The sequence below is a fragment of the Poecilia mexicana genome, unplaced genomic scaffold (assembly GCF_051168715.1).
Source record: "Poecilia mexicana isolate PSO_F unplaced genomic scaffold, ASM5116871v1 scaffold_3, whole genome shotgun sequence".
NCBI classification, from domain to species: domain Eukaryota; kingdom Metazoa; phylum Chordata; class Actinopteri; order Cyprinodontiformes; family Poeciliidae; genus Poecilia; species Poecilia mexicana.
The window spans coordinates 1,563,336-1,587,869 of NW_028263372.1; the positions used below are offsets into that span (position 1 = coordinate 1,563,336).

Here is a 24,534-nt window from a genome sequence, read left to right on the forward strand (position 1 = left end):
TTGTCAGTTCATGTATATTCCTATGATATACTTGACAATACTTTAAGATATGTATGTTAGACCAGCATGGATCTATTTATCAGGACAAATTATAACGCTGGGACTAAAGTGATGGGCACACTGTGGCAGGCCCCTTCAAATTTCTGCAGGAATTTTCTAGTCTCACTTTATTGAACTGGCAAATCTTGGAGTTTCTTAGATCAGGTTAGTTGTTGTTTCGTCTCTTCTGACTGGATTATCTTTATCCATGGATGCCTTTTTTTTGTTTTGTTTTTGTTTTTTTTTACTTGTGGAAAAATAATTTCTCAAGGTGAGCATAAAAAATATGAGGTGTAGAAAAAACTTTTTCTACTATTTGACTATAAATATTCATATGTATTACTTTTTTACTGACAGAGTACTAAGAAGTTTTAAGTTTTCTTGTTTTTTATTTATTTATTTTTTGCTTAAGTCATGAATGACACATGGAAAACAAAATAATTCTGTCATGCCACTTTTTACAAGTCTTTGTTTTTCTCTTGTCAAACATTCGACAGGAAAAGATCACAATTTATTTCCTTAAGAGAAAAATGAAAGACTGGCATGAAATGTTTTTTATCTACCTCACCTTTCAGGTCGTTTCCCATCAAATGGCTTGTGGCAAAATTTAATTATCACTTCTTGGCTTGGTTTCTTCTTCCTATTTTCCTGTAAATGCCAGATTTGTGGAGTGTGTAAATGATTTTCTTTTGACAGATTCTCCCACCTGAGGTGTACAGCTCCTTAAGAGTTACTGTTAGCCTATTGGCTGCTTCTCTAATTACCGGTAATTGTCTCCTTTCCCAGCTTTACAGTTTAGGTGGAGAACCATTTCTCAGCATGTGTGTAGAGGTGCCATCCTCTTTATTTTCAGATGACGTATTGAACAGAGCTCCATGAGGCTCAAACCTGATCCCAGTTTTAAAATTCTTCACCATTTTATCTCTGAACCTGTCTGGCATGTTTCTAATTTTCTATTTGCTTTCAAATGTAATTTAACAAACTTGTGAGATCTTCACAGCATAAAAGAAAGAGCAAAAAAAAAAAAACATACAAATTTACACATCACTTGTTTTAGTCATTGGCGTCACAATAAAACTATATTGCATTTAACAATTAAGATAACATGTTTAAGGACAATAAATACTTTTCCCATGTACTGCATTTGAGCCACTAAAGATGTAATTTTGCAAGCAACCTGCATTTTTATTTATCCAGTATACTGTGTATGCATACATATACACACACTTGCATATATCCACATACACACACATATATAAAAACATCTTTCTCATGCCTCTCCCCCCATGTGACCACCAGTATGTTGTCTCTAATGGGATTCAAAGGCTTGGTTCGCCCATCAGACCCAATCAATAGGCCTTTCATTGGCTGCAATCTCTGAGCGCTTTAAAAAGAGCAGTGTGTGCGTGTGTGTAGGACTGTATGCATTCTAGCATCCTCTTCCCTCACTGATCTCCCCAGACCTACACTTATTTGCTCCACACCTACTAAAATACACATATAGATTACACATGTCACACACACAAACAATCCCAGTCCTACATATGCCAGCTGGACCAAACTGAGAGGGCACCTCCACTCCACCCACTGTTGCCCGGGAGATGTGTGTGTTTGTGTTTGTGTGCGTGTACGTGTGTGTGCTTTTGTTTGTAATACCTTGTGGGGACCAAAGCCTGGTCCCCATAAGGTGTGGAAACGCTGTTTTGGGGTCAGGGGTCAGATTTACAACTATGGTGTGAATTGAGTTTTAGATGGGGTTAGAATTAGGTACGTAATGGTTAGGGTTAGGGTAGACTTTTAGGCTGTAGAAATGAATGGAAGTCAATGGAAAGTCCCCACAAAGATAGCCACGCAATCTTTGTGTGTGTGTGTGTGTGTGTGTGTGTGTGTGTGTGTGTGTGTGTGTGTGTGTGTGTGTGTGTGTGTGTGTGTGTGTGTGTGTGTGTGCGTGTGTGTGTGTGTGTGACCAAGTAATACAGAGACAGAAGTAATACTTGTGTAATGTAGGCTGGAAAAAAAATCTAAAGAATGAACAAGGAAGTCAGTTTTAGACTGAACAAGGTCAAAGGCTGAACTATAAAACCACAATTTAAACCTCACGCCACAGATTTTCTTTAACTACCTGATGAAAAATGTTCTGCTGGTGAATTGTGAACATTTTAACATGTTTATCTGACTGAACTGAAGCTAGAATGAGTTAATCCTCACTACAGACATCAATCATTACAGACTGACCCACAAAGGCCAAAAGCGTTTGAGACTAACTGTCATCTTTACTTAGTCCCTTTTTTCAGGTGGTGTCCTGAGAAATTATTAATTTCATTAATCGACATATTCATAAAATGGTGCACATACGAGAGATGGAACCCTGACAGCTAATGGTATCTACTACATATGTTGCACAATGTTAACCATGGCTAAATCGAAAGGGATCATGGTCCTTTCAAGCTTTAGCATAGATTTGACGCCATACATTTGACTTGAAATGGTTTTGATGCTCTAATTCCTGACTGCTGCACCTCATTGCTTAACTTGGTATGTTGCACAACTTGAACTGAATTGTACAAGTGTCAAACTGCAACAAATGCTCTGAGTGTTCAGCTGAATTTGTGGCAAAACTGAATCATCAGCAACCATCATGGCGTCATTTTCAAGGAAAACGGCTGGAGGGAGAGGTAAATCTTTTGATCAGCAAAGTGTTGCTTTTATCTGATATTATTGTTTAAGAAAGTGTGGTTTGGGGGCAAAATTTATCCGATCCATTTGCTCAATGATAATGGCTTGTGTGTAATATTTTTTTTTTTGTAATTTATAATCTAATAATTTGTCAATATTTCAATGAAACCAATTTATATTAAGTCTTCAGTTCTACCTTTTACCCCTGTGAGTAGGATATTTTCTGATGTCCATTACTGATACTCAAGTGACAGCATGCAAACAATCTTGTCTGTTTAATAAACAGAAATTACACAACCATGACGTTCTTACAATTAAAAATTGTATTTTAATCTCACTTAATTTGAATACAAAACAACTTCCCAAATATACATTTGTCTTAAAACACATTCCAGTCGGGTTTTTTTACAAGCAGTTAGTCGAGAATGGCTGATAGATGGAGCCAGATCAAGCAGATTATAATGTATGGTTGATTTTGATTTAAAAATCTAAAATGCGTTAATAAATGCTGTTGGACACATTAATAGTTATTGATAGGCAAACAGGATCATTGCTGCACAATATAATACATGTGAAGGAAAATAAGATGAAAAAGCAACAGATCTAAAGAGAAAAAAAGACCAGGAAGAAATCCTGGCTTTACTCTGCTGTAATCAACAAAATACATGCAATTATTCATCCTGCTAATAACTACAAAGTGCAAGTGTGACTATCAACACAAAAACACACTCAGACATCAAGTCAGTTGGATAACATGGTATCAAGAGTGAAGCAGTTCAAAGTCCTATTAGCAATGCTTTTTCATCCCCTTTTGCTTTATTTACCAGACATGCCAATTAAGACCCAAGAATTGTAATTGAAGCTAACCACCACAAACAGTAACGCTGCTGGCACCTACAACCGAGTCAACATATGTAAACAAACCAGCAAAATAACACAAACAGGGAAACACAAGAGACAGACTTTAAAAAGCTTTTTGCCCGTTTACAGTTTTTTGATGTTTTTGATGCTAACTTTTTATTTTTAAGATTGTTATATATGCACAGTCCAATCCGGGCCACTGGGGCAACAAGTCCAGGAGGGAGATTCAGAGATTCAACAGTTAGTCTAATGCATAAATAAAAACCATACTGTCTTGTATGTAGATGTATGTAGCACTCTGTGCTTTTCAATTGCTTTTCACCTTAAAAGTCATTGATCTCATTTTAGATTTGGGCTCATGTGCTAAACCAGAGGTTCCCAAACTGTGGGGCGCGCCCCTTAGGGGGGGCGCCGTGTCATTGCAGGGGGGCGTGGGAAGCTGTCTGGACACTGTATGCGCTGGGTTTTTACCTTAGAATGACCAAACTCTCTTTTATTCCTATGTCAATTTGATACAATAGAGGCTTCCACACTTCCCATATTTGTGTCCTCTGTCACTTTTATCAGCAGTTAAAACTGTTTAATCCGTTGTTATGTTGTAACCTGTTTTTCCGAGCCGCCTTTAAACGCAACATGAGCGCTACGCCGCTCGCGCTGGGCTTCCACCTGTGAAGGAGACCTGCTGCTGCTGGGCGGAGCTACGTAGGTTTGTGTTAGAATCACGGCAACAAACCAGCAAAACGCAAAGAACTTTTCACAGTTTTTCCCTCCAAACTAACCGACTGAGTTGAGTAAAGCTGTTGGATGCAGGTAATGTTAGCTAAAAGATGACTAGCTAATATCAATACAGAACCTTAAGCTTAACAAGTACCTTGTAGGCTACCGATGTTGGTGTCTATTTTCAGCTACGTACATTCATTTTGCCCCCCCAAAAAGTCTTTATTCATATTCTGCTAATGTCAAAAAAAACATAATTCTGAACAGGCTGTTTCCATTAAATAATAAATTAAAATCACCTGTGAATAAGCTAGTTCATGTGACCAATCATTAAAAATCATGGTAGCAATGGGTGTAAACTGTTGCATGAGGTTATATTCATAATTCTTGTTCTTAACTGTCCTGAACATCCACTCTATAGAGAGTTTGATCTTCTTCCATCTGAACGCACCTTTAGGATGCTAAGATCAGAACCAGGCGTTGGGTTTCTTTCATTCCTACAGCCATTACTGAGCTTAGTTTCCCTGGCTTAGCCTGTAACACCTTTCTAGGTTTTTTGAAATACATATTTTATTTTCTTATTATCTTGAGAGCACCATGAATTTGCATGGAGCATGAGTAACTTCTCATAATATGTGTACTAACAAAATGAGTAAAACTGAATCTGAAATTAATTCAGGTCTCATCTGACGGCCATCAGAGGAGGCGGCAACGTTTTATACATATGCTGTGCTTTGGGGAAATTATAATTGGTCATTTACAAAGAGCTATGGCTTCACCATGTTCAAATGACAACTTTTTATGAGAGCAGTGGAGGTGAGTTCTCTGAAGTGATGAATCGCGCTTCTCCATTCAACAATCTGATGGACGAGTCTGGGTTTGTCAGTTCCCAGGAGAACAGTACTTGACCATCTGTATTGTGCCAAGTGTAAAGTTTAGTGGAGGAGGGATCATGGTGTATGGTTGTTTTTCAGGAGCTGGGCGTGGCCCCTTAGGAACTCTAAATCCTTCAGCATACATTTTGGACAATTCTATGCTTCCAACTTTGTGGCAACAGTTTAGAGCTGGCACCTTCCTCTTCCAACATGACTGTGCAACAGTGCACAAAGCAAGGTCCAAAAAAGACTTGGATGGAGTCTAGGGTGGATGTGGATGAACTTGACTGGCCTGCACATAAACACACTCCTAAACCTTGTGGACAGCCTTCCCAGAAGAGTTGAAGCTCTTCTAGCTGCAAAGGGTGGACCAACGTCATATTGAACCCTATGGATTAGGAATGGGATGTCACTTAAGCTCATATGTGAGTCAATGCAGCTGAGTGAATACTTTTGGCAATATAGTGTATTTTCAGCAGTTGTATTTTTGACATTCAGTTCTGTGGTACATTTCCATTTCAACACCATGCTGTAATACAGAGCGCAGGACTCTCCTGCCAGCCAGAGGGAAAGCTTGGATTTGTCACATCAAGATGTAGTGCATGTAAACCCATGTATGTCTTGTGTATAAATCTGTGCAAGATATGCATGAACAGCTGTTCCTGTGATCAAACGAGTTACCTTTGTATTTAAGTGTGGAGGGTGATTTGACACGACAAGGATTTTAGAAGACAGGGAGATTTGCTCGATCTCATGACAAAGTAAGAAAGAAGTAAAATAAAATATTATCCTATTGTGGAACGTTCACTTATGAGAAAAACACATACCAACACACTAGCATGTTTGCTTACCAGGTGAGTGTCCAAGTAAACCCTAAGGCTGTCCAAGTCCTGCCTGGGCTGTGTCCAGTTTTCAGTGCTGTCTAGTGCCTCCTGTAGCCATGAGATGAACCCGTCCAACTTCTGCACAAAACACTGGAGACAGAGACACAGATTATTAATAAGAGAATTTAATCTGAAATATCTTACAAAACTAGTAGTAACACACATGGGAACCAAACTGTTGGTACTCCTCTGATACTGAACTACAAGCCCACAATGGTCACTGGAAGAACTTAAAACAAAAAAAGTAATAATAATGTGCTCTAAAAAAAACAATCTAAATGAAATATTGCTTTTTAAATGTGGTTCATCAGAATCGTTGAAGAACAGTACTTCTATTACTTCTCTTAGTCTGCTTCATTTTTGTGTCTGTGAGCATAGAGCTGATGTGTCTTGCTACAAAGCTCCAGTTTTGTCTCAACTATCCAAACAACATTCTCCCAGAAGCACTGTGACATGTCATTCTGTACTGTGGAAAATTACAGTCTAACATTTTCATACTTTGCTTTCCTTCTTGGTCATCTCACCTGTATTTCACTTTGGTTCAAAAAATGATGAATGGTGGGATCTGACACTGATGTACCTCAACTCCATGTGAATTACCATTCACATTTTCCTTCTCTTTAATTTGTCATCAATTTTTCCCCTACATCCAGAGATGTGTTGGAGCACCTTAAACTTCTGAATAATCTGTGCAACTCCAGTCAGAGGAGCGTCAAGTTTCCTGGAAATGTATTGCATTACATTTAACATGCTGTTCTGTAATTCTCATTCTGACCTCCTGGGACGACTCTCTCCTCTGCTTCCTGCGGTCCATGTTCAGTCTGGTACACAACATGTGGTGGATGAGTTTGAAAAGTATTGAACTTGCAAGCAAAGTTCACAGGTTGAGTTTCAGCTTCCCTCATCTGCCACATGTTGATGTGCCTTTGGGCAAGACAGTAAGCACCACAACCTCCCACACACACACCTCATTCCAATGTGGCCATTGGATGTCACACTAGGAGGTTCCCCAGATCAGAAACCACCACTGGTGAGGATGAATGTTGCTTTTAGATTAGTTGGTATGACTCATAAACCATATATTGATGTAAAATATAGGGAAAAAGATTATGCAAGTAGTTGCATATTGACACCATGCTGACAAAAAATCACTTTGGCAAAAAACTGACTTAGACAATTATTTAGGAATAAGACAATATTAGTATCTTCTTTCTTATTAGAATTATCAGTCATCTTCCTTTCCCAAACCCAACACACACCTATTTCATGGAGGCAGTGAACAGCAGTTTGCCCCCATCCCTGGAGACTGTGTTCAAGAAGACCCTGACAGAATCCTCTACAGCTAATGAAATAGTAATGAAGAGGAATAAAGAATTTGAAATATGAAACCAAGAAAGAAAAATACGTAGAGTAGAGTAGAGAAGAGAAGAGAAGAGAAGAGAAGAGAAGAGAAGAGAAGAGAAGAGAAGAGAAGAGAAGAGAAGAGAAGAGAAGAGAAGAGAAGAGAAGAGAAGAGAAGAGAAGAGAAGAGAAGAGAAGAGAAGAGAAGAGAAGAGAAGAGAAGAGAAGAGAAGATTAATAAGGAGAGGACATTGGAGTAAAAATAAGAAAAATGTAGACAGAGATAAAAGAGACATAAGAAGATACAGAGAGTTAGAACAAGTATGGCAGCTTGCCCTTCACAGGAGAACACTGACAAACAGGGAAAAATCAACATGAAGATGTGAAAACTGATTGAGGAAAGGAAGAAAAGTGGAGTCTTAGTGCCATCTGCTGGCCACAAAGATCACCCATGGAGGACTTGAGCCATAAATTGCCACCAAAACAAAAGACTAAAGGCAAAATTCAGGGTTTATACATGCAAAAGTCACTACTTTAGATTCTCTTCTTTTTTTTTCTTTTTTGGATTCCTGCTGGAAGATTCAAGATTCAGTTTGGGATCAAAAGAATAGAAACTGATACAATATTGATTTCCCCCACTGAAGCAACCTCAGTCATGAAGAGGGGTAGAAAATATGGCGTAAAGGAAAAAGAAATAAGTATGTGTTTATGTCTTCATCCTCGAATGGGCCACTGAGGAGGTGAAAGGGGAGAAAAACACTAAAATGGGAATAAATGATTAATTTACTATAGGAGGGAGTTTGAAGCCTGTTGTTTGAAAACAAACAGAAAAGTCAGGAGGAAGATTAAAGGATTTTAATAAAAGACAAAACTTTCAGTCTGCAAGTCTTCGTAGAAACACTGTTATGTTATAAAGTTTCTCATTGTCCTACAGTTTTTTTTGTACTAATGAGCAAAAACAACCAGCATGACAACATGAAAATACCACCACAGTCAAACTGTGAAAAAGTTCTTGTTTCTGAGTGATAATGAAAATCTGCCAGCAACAAAGAGATCTTCTTTGCTGCTTTGAACTTGACCAAAATGTCCTAATGTTGATGTATTGCAGCTCCAAACAGAAACATTTACCCTTTAGCACGACTGAAGCCGTCAGTGAAATGGAAGCTAATGAGCTGTTCAGGTATGTGGTGAAAGAAATCAGACATCTGGAAAATATGATTACAAAAATGTCCATTTCTGACTACACTGATGTACTGTACTTCATTTCTTCTTTAATCTTTGAAGGTGTCCTAAGAACATTACTTTTTACTGGCACTATTCCTGCACTGTCAGAAGGTAATTAATTGTATAGTCCTTATACTGTTACGGGAAACAATTTAATTACACAAAAGGTTTTTGTACCCAGTATCATTTTTCATGTTTATAGATTATATTTTATGTTTATTTTCATGATGATTCTTTGTACTGCTGAGATTCAAGGAGATAACGGTGGTTATCTCCTTGAATAACTACCGTTATTCAAGGAGAATAACATGAAAGCTTGAAAACTTTCATGTTTTCAAGCATCAAAACATGAAAGTAAATAATTTAAAACTTTTGAATATTATATTAGATTTTCATGATTGACAGAAGTAATCATCTGGAGGGACATTTTTAATTGCGACATTTGAGATTTTATCCAAAATGTAAAGAAAAACAAAGATTTCCTGGTTGGTGACTTAAGCTCCAGGAAAAAGGAGTTTGAATTTTGTCTTAATCTGCTCCTCAGCTGACAACAACTCACAACTAATTTATTTATACAGTATGTGGATAAAAACATAAAATTAGTGGCAACTCCTCCTGCAGCTTTGTAATCCCTGTGATAACATCAGAGAAGTGTCTCACTGTTAGCCAACTTTGGACAGAACCTATATTTACCATATTTCTCTCTATTTTTCTCACTGCAAATGATATAAATATAGGTTATTGATCAGTTTAAAATCATAATCAAATTAATATGTCTGGGTTTCAGTTAATGATTTCTCAAATTTCTGCACTGCTTACAGACTAATTTTTAATCTTGCATATTTTTAATGTGCTTGATTCTAAATCTAAGCTAATCTACGATGGTCTAAAACTACCTCTGAGACCAGGTAGCTTTTTTTTGTCCAAGCCATGGATGATAAAAAGTTTAAGTCTTCTGCCAAGATGAATCATTGGCTAATGGTGAAATTATGCTCATGTAAAGGTGTAGTATTATGTGAAACAGACTTCTTTTTTAGTTTTACACCATGTTATAATGTTATACCTTCATCAAAATCCTATCTGGAGTGATGCTTTGATTCTTCTATGCATGTTTGAGGAATCCTTGAATCTCCTATGGCAACCATTCAGGGTGCCTAAGCGCTTGCTTTCATCAAGCCCCTACAAAGCTCCTCCTTAGAGGTGCAGTCTGATTACCCCACCCCCACACCTCCCACTCTCAGCTCCTTCAGACTAGTGGCAGCAGCAATTAGCAAACACCTGGTGGAAATATGTGTCTGCTGGGCTCATCTTGTGAACTAAGTCTCAGTCCAGCACTCTAAGAATGGCTGTAAACAGCATCATGGAGGAGCATTATTGTGATGATGTGCTGAAGGTGGAGTGTGGAACTTCTTAAAGAGACAAGGGCCAGTTTCAAAGCATCAAATTGCAAAGTCAATTTCCTTTAAGTCATGTTAGACATATACAACATTTTTACCACCACTGAAGGTAATATAGTTACTTGACTGTGATATAAAACTATGTTCCTGGAATAGCACCTGTTCTGTTATGTTCTGTGTTCCCAGTGGTTTATTTTAGGTTCCCTGTGTTAATTAGGTTGTTGTGTGTCTGTTTTGTTCCCTGTGAGTCTCTATGTTGTCCTGTCTACTAGCCGATTAGTGTCACCTGTTCCTTGTTTCCCCGTGACAGTCTGCCTGTGTATTTACGCCCACCTGTTGTCTCTGTCCCTCGTTGGATCCTTGTCTAATGTCTAACATCTATCGTTGTTAGTCGTGTGTCCTTTCAGTTAGTCTTCCCAGGAGAACTGTAAAGTCCTGTATCGGCGTTGGCTCCTCTATGCCTTACCAGTTACGATCGGTGCTGAGTCTCTTTATTCCTGCTCTGCCGAGTTGCCCGTGTTTCATTGACTGTCTGAGCTCTCTTCATGAAATCATCTTCATCATTGTCATCATTCTGGGCCTACAGGGTTCTTCCTCACCACCATACTGTAAATCGTGACACTGTCCTTTAACAATGAAGTCAGGCTGTTCCTCGCTGACGCTACATCAGAACTTCAAGCCCAAGAGACTTTTGTAATCTGGATGAAATTCTATGCATCCTAATCTTGCAAAACAAACAGGAAAACTAAAGAAGAATATTGCATTATGAGCTCAAACATGTATTCTTTCTTGTCAGCACTAAAACATTTAATCATTAAGGAGACAACATACAGTATATATTTCATGTAGTGAGTGTTGTTTCAATGTACTCATCTGAAAGCTATCTAACTTTCAGATCAGAAGAGACTAACAGAAGAGAGAAAGAGGCTACAGAAGGAAAGTGAACCCTGATGGAAATGACTTGTGCTGCCACATGTTTATCACATTTTCAATTCACCTGCTAATAGATGGATTAAATCATGTCAATATCAAAAGGAAATAGCTTATTGGATAAAATTAAACATGGTTTTGTTTAGAACCCTCATGTCTATTATGTTTGTGTCTCTACTTTGCAGAAGGCTAGATAGAAATTTGAAATGCTGAAAAGTGAAAATGAGAAGATGGAGAATGAAGAAGCATGAGAATGGAAATGGAGGAAGAGGAAAGGACATGATAATAGTTTACAGAGCATGGAGAAAGTAGATGAAGAGAGGCAAAGAAAACAAGAAAAGGAAATTAAAATATGAAATACATTTTAACACATTAGGGTAAAAAAACAATAACAAAATTAGGTGAAATAAGAAAAGATAAATTACAGAAAAAGAAGAAGAAAGAAGAAATGAGCAATAATGTAAAAAGAAAATTAGAAATAAGAGTGAATGTGTTAAAAAGGAAGATGAGAAGAGTGAGAAAGAGGATGTGAGAGAGAAAAACGGCAAAGAGAGCCGCACTGGTTTGGATATCGACAGCACTGGGCTGCTTACAGATGCTTTGATGTTTCCAAACCAGTCTGGGCCTGGAGGGGCAGAAAGGCCTACTGGGAGCTGGAATGCCTGATCTGATCCTCTGCTGCCTGGATAACCATCCTGATATTCTCCTTCTCTTCCTCACGCCGTTCATCTCTTCACCTCTGGATAATTACTGTTCAGCTGACTGAGCTTTCTGAAGGATGAAGTCTATAGATCTGGACTCAAAGTCTTGACTGAAAATGTTTAGAGCAGTAGGGATAATATCAATTATTAATATTTCTAAAGCAGCCAACAAGATACTGCTCCCAGAGTATAAAGCATAATCAATATGAAGAAATTAAACTGCTATACAAAGATAATCTGTTAGTCTGTACAAAATGAGGGAGGATAGGAGAATTATTCCTATACAACTGAGGGCATAAAGAGCAACAGGAGTTTCACTCAAATTACATAAAGCTGGAAAAATAAGAATACTCTGGAGCGAGGGGCAAATAGTCATCAGAAGCTGATGACTATTTTTACAAATTCAATTTAATTTGATTCTGAAATACTCAGACCAACCCAACAACCATCGTAGGTGGTTAAAAATTATTTTGTTCAAAATCACTTAAATCGCCTTTCTTCCCCCATTCTGATGCTTGGTTGAACTGCAGCATATCGTCTTGGCCATGTCCACATGCCTAAATGCATTGAGTTGCTGACATGCGATTGGCTGATTCGACATTTCTTTTAATACAAGTAAACTTAAAAATAAAAAAAAAAATTATATATATATATATATATATATATATATATATATTCTGTATATAGATAGAATAACATCTGAATAATAGCATTGCCTCCTACATTTCTTACCATAAGCTTGAACTCTACCAGCTATGTGTGTCGTTTGTCCTTGTGCTGTAGATGTATGAGTAGGTGAAGGCAAATAGAATTTTCTTTTAACAAGGAAAGCTGAGAGTTTTGGGATAACTGCAGCTGACAAAATTTCTAATTCAGAAATAATAAAATTTGTTAGGATTAGGTGACACTGCTAATGCACACAACAGGCTAAGTTATTAGACTGACAACAAGAACATGTCATATTAAACATACACTGCTGGGATGGAAGTAAAGGACTCGGGGGGGTGGGGGGGGGAGTTTGATTAGAAATTCATTAAATAACCTAAATTGAAAAAATTGAAATATTTCATTTGATCAATGAGGACATGTTCTTGCACTGCAGTAGATTAAGAAGGAAGGAAGGAAGGAAGGAAGGAAGGAAGGAAGGAAGGAAGGAAGGAAGGAAGGAAGGAAGGAAGGAAGGAAGGAAGGAAGGAAGGAAGGAAGGAAGGAAGGAAGGAAGGAAGGAAGGAAGGAAGGAAGGAAGGAAGGAAGGAAGGAAGGAAGGAAGGGATTGTTTTGAGATTTCTCGCTTTCATCTAAGCTCAGCTCTGTTCCAGCAAACAGCTGAAACAAATTAATTTACTAGCAGGTATTTCATTTAACAAGCATTGAAATAAGGTTTTGATATCAACGCCACCAGGCACAAACTTTATGCAGCAATAAGTCAAAGTTATTTTATTGAAAACTCAATAACTTTTAAATATAAATTCAAATATTTAGAACATAACCACTTCTCTAGAAACAAACCTATTGAGTTTGTTAGCTCTTTCTGAGCGTTTTCCTTACTTATAAAGTCTGACAGAACATGTGAACAACATCTCTTTTCATCACTGTCCTCTGGCACGTTCTTATTTTGCTATCCTCTCTGTCATTGTGCATCTCTACTCCCCCTGCTGGGCCAATCAGACGATTGTTGATGTAAGTCTGTTGTCTGTCTGTCTCCCACTGTTCACAGATAGACTGGCATGCCACAGAGTCTCCAAATACACAGACATCTCACACTGAGGCCATTAATGCTCGCACAGACAGCCCATACTATGTAATCACACGATGCATAGGACACTTAGCTAACTGATGGATTGTTTTGTTTTTTTTTTCTCCCAAGCCTTTGCATTGTTTTTGGTTCTTAGTGAATATTAAAACCCATCAGGTATAATGTCTCATACAGCGCAAAAGGAACCGTGGCTTTCCATCTACAAATACATCCAGTCCCTGTCTGGAAGACGAAGGAAATATGTGACCAGAATGTAGTCTTGGTTTAGACTTGACAAAATCAAGGTCAATATAAGATTTCTTAATATAAAAAGGGTAAGAGTTTTGGAGAGAAAAAAAATTAAAAAATTACATATATATATATATATATATATATATATATATATATATATATATATATATATATATATATATATATATATATATATATAAGTTGGTTGTATATTTCATCTCTCTTTACAGACAATCTAATATGACATTGAACTCTGAGTCAGGGTGATTGGATGTTAAGCATAGTTGCCAAGTTTAGTGATTATAAGCAACTATGGGTGTTTTTTGTAAATTCACATTAATGTGGTCCTGTTTGCTGATGTAGGCTTGCTCTTGTGTCCTCCACTCATCCTCTGTGACCACAGGTAACACCAGCAAACAAACTGATGCGAGGGACCAATGAGGGATTACACCTTTGCTTATCATGCCTGTGCCTTATGGGGGAAAAAATTAATAAATAAATCACAGAATGAAATTATAAAGGAGTGTGACATGCAGTAGGGATGTGTCCAACAGTGGTGGGTCTGATCCAGGACGGTGAGGAGAACACCACAGAGAGGAGTCGAGACTATTAGAATGGTGCTGCAGCATCAACCTGCTTCTGAATGTGGGAAAAACCAAAGAACTGGTGATGGATTTCAGGAGGAAACAGCATGTGCACATCCTGCTCTACATCCACAACACTGCTGTGGACATCGACCCGCACATCAGGTTCATGACACTCTCACCTGAGAGCTCACCTCAGCCCATCAATCCTTATTACCTTCTAAGGAGGCACCATTGACAGTGTGCTTACCAGCAGCATGAGAGCAGCAGCACCTCAGACAGGAAGGCACTGAGCAGAGTGGTGGGGTCAGCTGAAAAAATGATTGGGATCACGCTGCCACCTATTGGGAACCTAGCAAAACAACGCTACCTGTGAGGGCAACAAGTATCAAAGATCTTAATATGATTTAATTTTTTTTATTGTTTTGCATGTACTATTCCTGGTATATTTCATGCACAAATTGCAAAAATTTTGACTAAATATTTTTTTTTTTTTTTTTTTGCACTTTTGGTGCAAAAAAACTGGTTAAGTGCTGATAAAGCTAAAGCAATTATTTTTTCAAATGTGTCTCTTCTTTTGGATAATTTTTGTCACATAAGAGCTGACATGTGCTGCTGCCTTTCTTGGCCAGATCACCTTTGTGAAAGAGGACTTTATCCGAGTCCATTCAGATAAAAAAAAAGATTTAAGAATAAAAAATTATTTAATAATACACTTCCACTGTTTTTGATTTGGCTCTTCATCTATTCTTTTCATATTATTTTATAGTTTATCCTGCTAGTTTCTGTTTGTAGCCTAATACGCATAATAATTTCATTCTGCAGTGCATCTCTGATGTTATGTTGAATGACAAAGATGGTCTGAATCTGAATAGTATCAGGAGAATACAAACCCACTGAATCTTGATGCCCCTGAATGCATTCCAAGCTTCAAGACAAGTCATAAAAAGATGTGCTGCTTAAAAAGGTTTAAAAAATATTTTTGAGCCGTTTTCCTCTGTGCGACAGACTGGCGACCTGTCCAGGGTGACCCCGCCTCTCATCCGAAACGTATGCTGGAGAGGCACCAGCACCCCTCCCCACCCCAATAGGGACAAGGGTGTTAGAAAATGGATGGATGGATGTTTCCCTCTGTAGGGATTATTCAGGGATGTTTACTTTACCCTAGCCTCTATTTCCAAAGCTTTTTTGGATATGGTGTTAATGTTGGCTCTACAATTCCTTTTCACTTGATCTGCTATGCAGTGATAAACTAGGCTTAACGTTGAGCCTGTTTGGAAAGTTTTCTTTGTTTCAGTCCGCTCTACAGTAGTTTAATGTCCAGTTTAGTGGATCGTTTTAGTTGCTCAACCTGATGCTATAGCGGATCTCTTAGTTTCATCCAAAAGATATGCATGTACTGATTACTTTATTATGTCTTTACTTCCTGAATTAGTTAGCTCAGCCACTGCTATGATTACATGCTGCTAAATAAGCAGCTAATCAGCTAATTACTCAGAGCACAGAGTGAGAAGTGTGCGTGCGTGTGTAAGAGAGCAAGGTCTCCTATATGTGTGAAGTTTCCCCACACACACTAAAAAGTGTATTTGGGGTGCAGTTCATGTTATGGATTTTTTACATTAATCTCAGTTAATTTTGTTCGGTTTTGTGATGAAACCACCATTTGTGTTGAATTAGCTTAACTTAAACATTTTTAACTTAAAGGGACTTTTGGCTTTGACTTAATTGAAACAATTAAGCTTCACCAGGGACAGATCCTGCACTAACTGTGGAACTGTTGCGGCGCAGGCGTAGAGCACAACCCACATAAGGAGACCTTAGTCATCAACACGGCTGTCGCAGGTTCGATTCCTGCCTGATGACCTTAGTTGTGCGTCTTTCCTGTCTAACTACTCTAAAATAAAGGCCACTAGAGCCAATAAAACCTTTTAAAAATCCTTTATTAGTCTGCTTCTTTATTTTAAGTAAACTAAATTATTTGAGTAAGACTGATTAAATGTGTCAAGTTAAACCAACCTAATAAATTAAGTTGGATAAACTCATTGAATTACTTGTTACCAATTGAAGCAATTCAATTAAGTTGGTTCAACTATTTTCTTTTTTCAGTGCATCTAAAGCTTGAGAAGCACTCTCCGCTCTGCTGCTGTGTCAGCAGATGCAATGTGACCTGCACACACAAGCTGTACTGCTTCCGCTGCTCTTACTCCCTGCTGAGTTTCTGAGTTTGTCAACTTGTCTTCATCACACTTTCAAGCTTTGCAAGAGTTTATGGATTTTAACCTTGCTTTTACGTTTATCATTGTATCTATCCCCTCTATTTGAAATTTATGTAACTTTTTCACTTTTTAATCATCGGGGACCACTATTTTTTGTCAATCTCTGATAGTAGTGAAACAATATTTTGCTTTCACTACCATTACTCTACCTTTTGTCACTTCAAGTTGATATTATTCCAGTAAAAACAATTTGAAAAAAACAATTGCATCTCCCCCACTGGTCTGGCTTAAATGACTCAAAATTTCTGGCCCCCATTCTCTCCATATCTCATTTAAACAGTCGCTGTGTGCTTCTTGGACCATCCACACAGTTATACGTTTGATTCTCTTCCTCACATCTCTGGTTCCATCCAAATTTAATGTAGAAACTGAAGTGGCTCATCACCAAAGATGGAAGGATTAGCACCAAAAGAAAATGCAGACACTTATCATACGTCAGACTCATCATTGTTAAATGCTTGCTTAAGTTTTCCGATAAATCTTTTTAACTTGTAAGCATCTTGGTCACTATAACCCACTTTTTCTTTTATAATTCATCTGAGATGTCACATTCACAAGAAAAAGTTTCTTGTCAGGAAAAAAATCCTCTGTTTTTACATTTTTTATGTTCTTTGTAGCTTTCAGAAAATGTTTAAAGTTTTGCACATGCTAACCTTTCCTCTACTGACTGAAGAAGAAATGTACAGGTTGAACTGGCCAAACCATCAGTCCAACCTTTATCTTCACCTTCCTCCTCCTCATCCATATTGCTTTCTGATTCTAGACCCTTTCCTGAATATTCCATTTCTATATCTCTTTCTTCATTTTTGGATGGAGAACCAATAATACACTCCGAATTTTTTCCTTTTTACAGAAACTTCAAAACCAAAGTGCACAAAATTACGTAAATAGCCTAATCAAGCCCATCCACTTACACATTAAACACTAAGTTAAGGCGTTCTTCTTTTTAAATTCAGAATCATATGGACCTTTCTTCAGTGTGAAAAATGTAACTCCAACCCAACGGCATTCTTCTGATGGGGAAAACAATTTTCCCACAACAGTTCTCTCATCAACAATTCATCCCTGATGAACAGAGGAATCCTTGCAATCATGATTCTGTTTTTTTTAGCAGGAATACTCAACAGGGAAACAGACAAAGACATCATTCACAGCAATGCCCTTTGTTTGCCTTCTCCACACTGTCAACAAAAATGACCACAGCGCTTTTCAACCAAGCAGCAGATTTAATGCTACAACCTACAACTTCTCCCACCGCCAAACTGCACTCTTCCACTGGGTATGATCTACCTCGTAACTTTGGTCAAATCCATTCCCAGCATTTTGCACCAAAAGGCAAAATTTTGGTTGTCACACACAGAAATGTAATCAATTAATGTAACTCCACAAAACACAATAATCTAAGGATAATATACAGAAAAAAACATTGGAGATTAAAAAAAGATAGAAATTCTCAATCTTCCAGTCCACTCACCATATGCTCTTCCACCAACTCCCAGCATGCAGTGCGAAAGAAAGAAAGAGAAACAGAGAGAGAAAGAGAGAACTAAACCAAAATATGACACGACTCCACCCTGATTCACCCTAGCAGCAGCTAGAGTGGAGCAGGATCCTATCAGTCACAGGATTCCCATCAGTCACACATCCCAGATGATTCACACCTGACTCAAACTTACAACAAGCGACAATATGGAAGATGTTAAACAGAAGCCAAAAAGGGGAGAAGTAACACTATTTTCTTAAATGGTGGTCTAAAAACGAAAACAGTAAAATCTTAATTAAAATATGTGAGGTTTAATTCTGCCTTGTGCCTCTATTAACGCCAATCAGTCGGGATGGATCAGACACAAACTCAGTCAGGCTGGAATTTCAGGCCCGATCTAAACTAGCACAGATTTCACCTCCAGATGCAAACTAGCAGGAAGTTGTGCTGCTGTGTTCAGACCAGAGCAGGTGAGCTGTTCATAATTTAAGTGAAATAATTTAATTTCACTGTTCATATGTTGTTTTTGTTGCAACAGTCAATGTTTTTTGACACTACAGAGAAAGCATTAGATGTGATCTAGATTCTCTGTTCAATGTGAATATTAATTAAATTGAACAGATTGTTGATTCTGTTGCATGACTTGATGTTTTTGTGCTTTTTATGATGCAAAGCACTTTGATGCTTTGTTGCTGAAATGTGCTATACAAATAAAATTTGATTAATTAAACTGCATAAAAATTAAACACAGCTGAATAGCCTATGCAGACAGCATTTAAAAACTGACAGGCAATAGAATATGATGGAATTTTTCTGGCGCCGTCAGTCAAAATGACAGACAACAAAAACGAACAGCATGACCTCCGCTTCAAGATAAATTTTAAATATTTTTAAATGATTTTAAATGATTTTTAATTTTTACAGTTTATGCTCTTACCTTTTTCACAGTTTTGAGAGCTACCCTCTTATTTCATTTCAGCTACAATCATCTTGGCTAAATGAAAAATAATACTAAAACTAAATTTCCCATGGGTGTGAATAATTTTCACCTAGATGAGTAAGATGTTTGACATTTATTAGATATCAAGTTAAATGTCTTAAATGAAGTTGGCTAAGCTGAGTCAACTATGAATATCCCACAGTTTTCTAGTTTTATCAGTGAGCATCTCACCCAACTAACAAAAGAGGTTAGATTTGCTACATTCTATTAATGCCCGACAGACAGTAGAGTTGAGCAGACATTATCTTTGCTAACTAAACTGCTCTAGAGAGGTTAAAATTTAAATCTTACAGCAGTGAAAGGTGGGGAACATAAACATGAACACCCTCTCTTTGTAGTTGTAAGTATGAGAAGTATGAATCCCCAGTTACTGGAATTTTACCACACTCCAAATGACAGATACCGTATGACTGATTAGTTCACTAGGAAGCCTCATCAGTAATATGCCTGCCAATCGAATGTTACCTTTTAGAAGAAGCTTAATGAATTAACAGGTTCACAGGAAGATCTAATACCAGGTTTTCATTCCATCAGTCGAATGTTGAGGGAATTCAGGACAACTTGTCCTACTGCATTTGAACATGTGAAGTGTGAAAATATTTTGATGTGTTGTGTTCATATAGATCAGGGAAAACAGAAGCCAGTGCTGACTATCAAACCTGGTCATACAGTACAGACATGCCAAGATGGAAACAGAACCAGCAGAAAGATAGACCGATGCAAAATATAGGAGCAAACTGTGTGTAAAGAATTACCTCCATCTTCACCCAGATGCCTTCGTTCTGATCCTGGATGTCCTCCAGCAGTTTTTTCATCAGAGAAGCACATCCATGCCCATCCGCCAGGGGCGCCGTCAGCTGGGGGGAGCCATCCACAGACCTCCTGCTCTGCTCCTCTCCTGACAGCAGGTCACTCAAGGGCCCTGATTCTATGCTGTCTTCCAATGATGGAGCAACATCACTGGAGGAGGAGCTGAAGCAGCTCACTGAGGTTTGTCTATGAGGATGCTGATGAAGAGTCCACAGGAACATGTCACTTCACCAGGAAATTATTTGCTTTTTGATACTTCTTAACACAAAATATGCTGTCATACCAGTGACAGCAGGGGAGATGGACCATAATCCCCGCTCCCCACTATGTTTCTCGTGTCGACTCCACTTTCCCCGGCGTCCCAGTCCATGTTAAGCTCTGACAGTTCCCAGTCATCCACATCCTGCAGACCTCTCTGGTTCTGCTGTGAACAGGTTAAAAAAACATCAGAAACCAATTTCAACACATTGTGTATAATTATGGTCAATGAGCCACAGTTCTGTACTGACCAGGGTCCTGGACTGTATCAGACTTTCTAGTTTCACAGCCAGCATCTCAGTTTCATGGAGCTGAGCAGGGAGAGCCAGGAACTCGTCTGACCCATACCAATGCTCTCTGGACTGGATCCTTTCTGATGGAACCTGGGATTCCTTCTGCACAAGAAAGGAGCATCAGCATTTCACTGTCCTTCTTCACATGTACAGTAATTCACTCTAAGGACCAGTCAACAAAGAAAAAGTACAGTAAGACTTTACTTGACGGGGTGTACATAAGACTGACATGACACTGACATAAAGATGAAGTTTTCATGAATGTTTATGACTGTTGTCATGAAGTGTCATTCGGTAAATAATGACACTTTTAATGCAAAGTTGACCATTTTAATGGACTTTCAATACAAGTTTTAATTCAACTTTGCTTTAAGTGTCATTATTCACTGAATGCAAAGTTGGAATAAAAGTGCATGCCTTTAATGCACTTTTATTGCAAATTTGCTTTAAAAAATTTCTTATGCACACCCCGTCAAATAAAGTGTTACCAAAAGGACTTATAATCAAGTACTTAGTAATGAACATGATAATCTCAATGTGTTTATTTCAACAACCTTTTTTCTTTATGCATTTTTCAGAAAATATTTACAGAACTATTCAGCACTTATTGTTTTGGTTTTGAACATGCAAGGAGAATATGCCATTTCAAGTCATTTAAGAAAAAAATGCTCATATGAAGAACAGATGATGCAAACAAAAACTAATCTGTTAAATGTATTAATTAAGAAGTATTAGTATGAGTGTTTGTGAAACAATATTCTTGATTGAAAAGAGAAAAATCTACTTGAACATGAAATGGTGTCAAAAGGTGCATTAAAGAAACGTATAATTTTAAGGCTGCTTTGGAAAAAACTCCACAAGTAAAAACTATAAATAGTTTTATAAGCACCATAAAAGTAAAAACTGAATAGCATCTGCAAAATCCTGGCTCCTGCAAAGAAATAGTCACCTTGTGCCCCTGCCAGTTCACTGTCCACCCTGCATTCCTGCTTCCACCCCTCTGAGCATCAGATTCCTCTCCAGATGCCTCCAAGTCTGAGGACAGAAGCTGCTCTGAAATGGGGGAGGGCAGGGAGGAGTCCGAGTCACCCATACAGACTGCATATGTCCTTTTCTGCCTCCTTTCTGTTTGGGTGGATATTTCATCCAGAGACATCAGGCGGCAGATGGACAGGCTGCCATTGGTGCCAGAACTTCCCTCAGGTTTTCTATGTATTGAGCTCACATGGTGGTTTTTGAGGTTGTGCTCAATTGTTCTCTGTAATCAAAATTTTTAGTTAGATTTAGTTAGCATACTTTAAAAAAGTGGAAACAATAGTCAATCGTTTTCAAAAAGAAATTTTCCAAAGAGCAGCTGGGAAGAGAAACGTCTGTTAAGCCTTTTATCTAGAGATGTGCCGATCAGGTTTTTTCCTGCCGATTCCGATCACCCATGAGGGCCGATCACCGATACCGATCACATCATTATTATTTTTTTAATCATAAGCACTACCGGTTACATTATGTGGAAAAAGGAACCATGAATTCACCTTAATTTAGACAAACACTTGTTTTTAATAACTATTTCCAAGAAAAAAAACAAAACAGGTATTGTGCAAATCGATAATACCATCTTTAACAGACTGAAAACATATGAAGGCTCTGAAGAGGCTAAATAATGCAGAGAGTCAAAATAAAACCTCTCAACATTGCCAGAAAATTCAAGTATAAAACATTCAAAGGCAAAAACAGGATCCATTACAATAAACAATCCAGAGTTACTGAATGAAAACTTCCTGTTAGCATGGCGGCTAGCTGATTACTGCTAGCTCTGATTGGCTGTTTCTGACTGAGCGGAGTAATTATGCAGATCAGGGAGGAGATCGATTATTTTTTTTAGAGATTATCTGTCTCATGTTAGGACAGCGAAAGTTTTAATACGTATGTAAAATGTATTTTTTTAAGTTAGATGCTGCAGCTTTAAGCAGAGGTTCGGTGTGAGAGTCACTACCAGGTGGAGCAGAAGTTACCCCAACTTGACGTGTTTAGAGATAGAAACGATAAGGTAGGACTATTTCCTGTCATTCTATGTGCCACTATGCTAAAATAAAATAATGGCATCATAAACCTGCAAAAATGAATCCCATTTGAGTTGTCTATTACTGAGAAATCACAAGTAGGGATATTCCATTCAGCTGTGGTGATGTTGGAGCACATGAGACTCTTATCCACCACACCAAACAATCACAACCTCAACCAACAAAGACTGACCTAGAGCCATGGGTTGGTTAGCATAATGAATCAAATTCAAATTCATTTATGGCGCAGTGTATCTGTTAAAGGAGCATCAGATACAGGTGGCAGTTGTTACCTCCACATTAAAAGTACAAATGGACATTAAAATTATAGAGTCTTGCCCAACCCCCCATCAATTGAAAGTAGGTTTGGTAAAGAGATTTTTTAGTACAATAATGTGTTTTCCCATTTAGCAAAGAGCATTCAAACATTTATTTTTTACAAAAGGAATATTACATCACTGACTATAGGCAGTTAAGATTTCAATCTATTTTAAAAGTGTAAGTGATGAGGCTGCATCCTACAAACTGAATAAAAATGTTAGAACCTGTAACTGATTGAGGCTGATTGTTGTTTCAATTTGTGAATTTGTGAAGCCTTAAGAAATTCAGTTTGTCATAAAACCAAAGAATCTTCAGCATATTTCCTATGATTTTTCTCCGTTCGTGACTACTTATTTTTTCCCCTTCAACATTGAACCATGTATTTCTTTTCCTCTGAACAATTAACAAAAAACACCAGTAGTGTTTTTTGTCAGAGATTATGGAAGTTGGTACAGTAGCCTCCCTCCCCCGCCCCACACACACACAACGACCCAACAATTCACAACCTTGCAGCTTGTGAATTGTTAAATAAATCTGATTTACTTTGATTTTGTGTTTAATCCTAGCTTAAAAGTCACATTTCCATGTTAAACAAAATGCTAATAAAATGAGAACTAAATCACAAAGGCATAGAAATTAGCTCAAACCTGGAGACTCTCGCTGGATTGTGGAAGGTTTCTCAGATCAGCCGAGTCCAGTTCTAGCCAGAACTTGGATCTGTCTGGAGAATCCACAAGAGAGGGGCTGCTCTGACTCAGCTCAGCCTTATGCTGCAGCTCAGACTGCTGCCTGGCCTTCCTAAAACTGCCTCTTGATTTGGTTCCTTTGTTTGAGAATAAGGCTGCTCTCTTGGGAAGGGACGGCTGAGTGGGGGAAGATTCAGTGCTGTGACTTACAGCCTGCAGTGGGCGTTTGGAGCTTTCACTGTATTTGGACATGTCACTTTGATTTGTGGGTGATTGAGGTGTAGAATGGCTGTGGTTGTCTATGTCACTGGGCAGAGAGGGCTGAGGTAAACTCTTGTGCAGTTCAAGATTTGAGTTTGTGGTGTGAATGATATCCTGGGAGCTGTCCTCCACTGTGGACTCTGTCCCCTGGTCCTCAGGATGGTCACTGGGACTGTAGTCGCTCAGCTCAAAGGCAGTGATGCCACAGTCCAGGGAGAAGTAGTCCTGGCTGCAGCGGATCGTCAGCTGACCACAGTCGTCCACCTCTGTGAGAGCATCCAGACGGGTCTGAATACAAATAATTCAATATTCAAGTTCCAGACTGTCAGTAACCAAGCCAAGTGAAAGAAACTACCACAATGTTTTTAGACATATCTGATAATGGTTCAAGGAATCCTTCCTTCAACTACATTTCAATTCCAAGTGTAGATGGAAATTTAACTTAATCTGAAACCAACCTGGTGCTGGTCCTGGCTGAATGCCTGCAGGATGTCAGTCTGCCGGGTATAATTTCCGTTAGGGTCCTGTAAACCCTGCAGCAGACGCTCTTTCAGAACCAGAACTGAGACTCTCAGCTGGTGCCACAGCAGCTGCACTGTCCTGGAAAAACACAAATACAAGAACAGTGCTTTCGATTAAGCCTACTTAAATATTAATATACACTGCAGAATTTATACCTTGCTACAATCATTTCCTTGTAAAAACTCACCTAATGTCTACAATGATGTTTACAGAGTAGGACAGCAGCTTCAGGGAGAACTCCGTCTCCAGTAAAGCATGAATCTGCTCCACATGGTCAGAAATGTCCTCACAGATGTCCTAAAGTCATAAACATACATTCAAAAGTGAGCAGAATGTCACAAAGCAAATATA

The 24,534-nt window shown here is 38.3% G+C and overlaps 1 protein-coding gene across 1 annotated transcript in view; it reads right to left on the reverse strand.

Moving 5' to 3' along the window:
- Positions 1-24,534, reverse strand: part of LOC106927969 (A-kinase anchoring protein 6) — a 124,742-nt gene that overhangs the window by 84,934 nt on the left and 15,274 nt on the right. Inside the window, exons 2-9 of the mRNA XM_088004598.1 lie at positions 24,371-24,480; positions 24,120-24,261; positions 23,362-23,949; positions 21,286-21,594; positions 20,295-20,435; positions 20,069-20,209; positions 19,731-19,982; positions 6,020-6,142 (exon numbers count right to left, since the gene is read on the reverse strand). Coding sequence (XP_087860724.1) covers positions 6,020-6,142; positions 19,731-19,982; positions 20,069-20,209; positions 20,295-20,435; positions 21,286-21,594; positions 23,362-23,949; positions 24,120-24,261; positions 24,371-24,480 — 1,806 coding nt within the window. The remainder of the gene's footprint in view (positions 1-6,019; positions 6,143-19,730; positions 19,983-20,068; positions 20,210-20,294; positions 20,436-21,285; positions 21,595-23,361; positions 23,950-24,119; positions 24,262-24,370; positions 24,481-24,534) is intronic.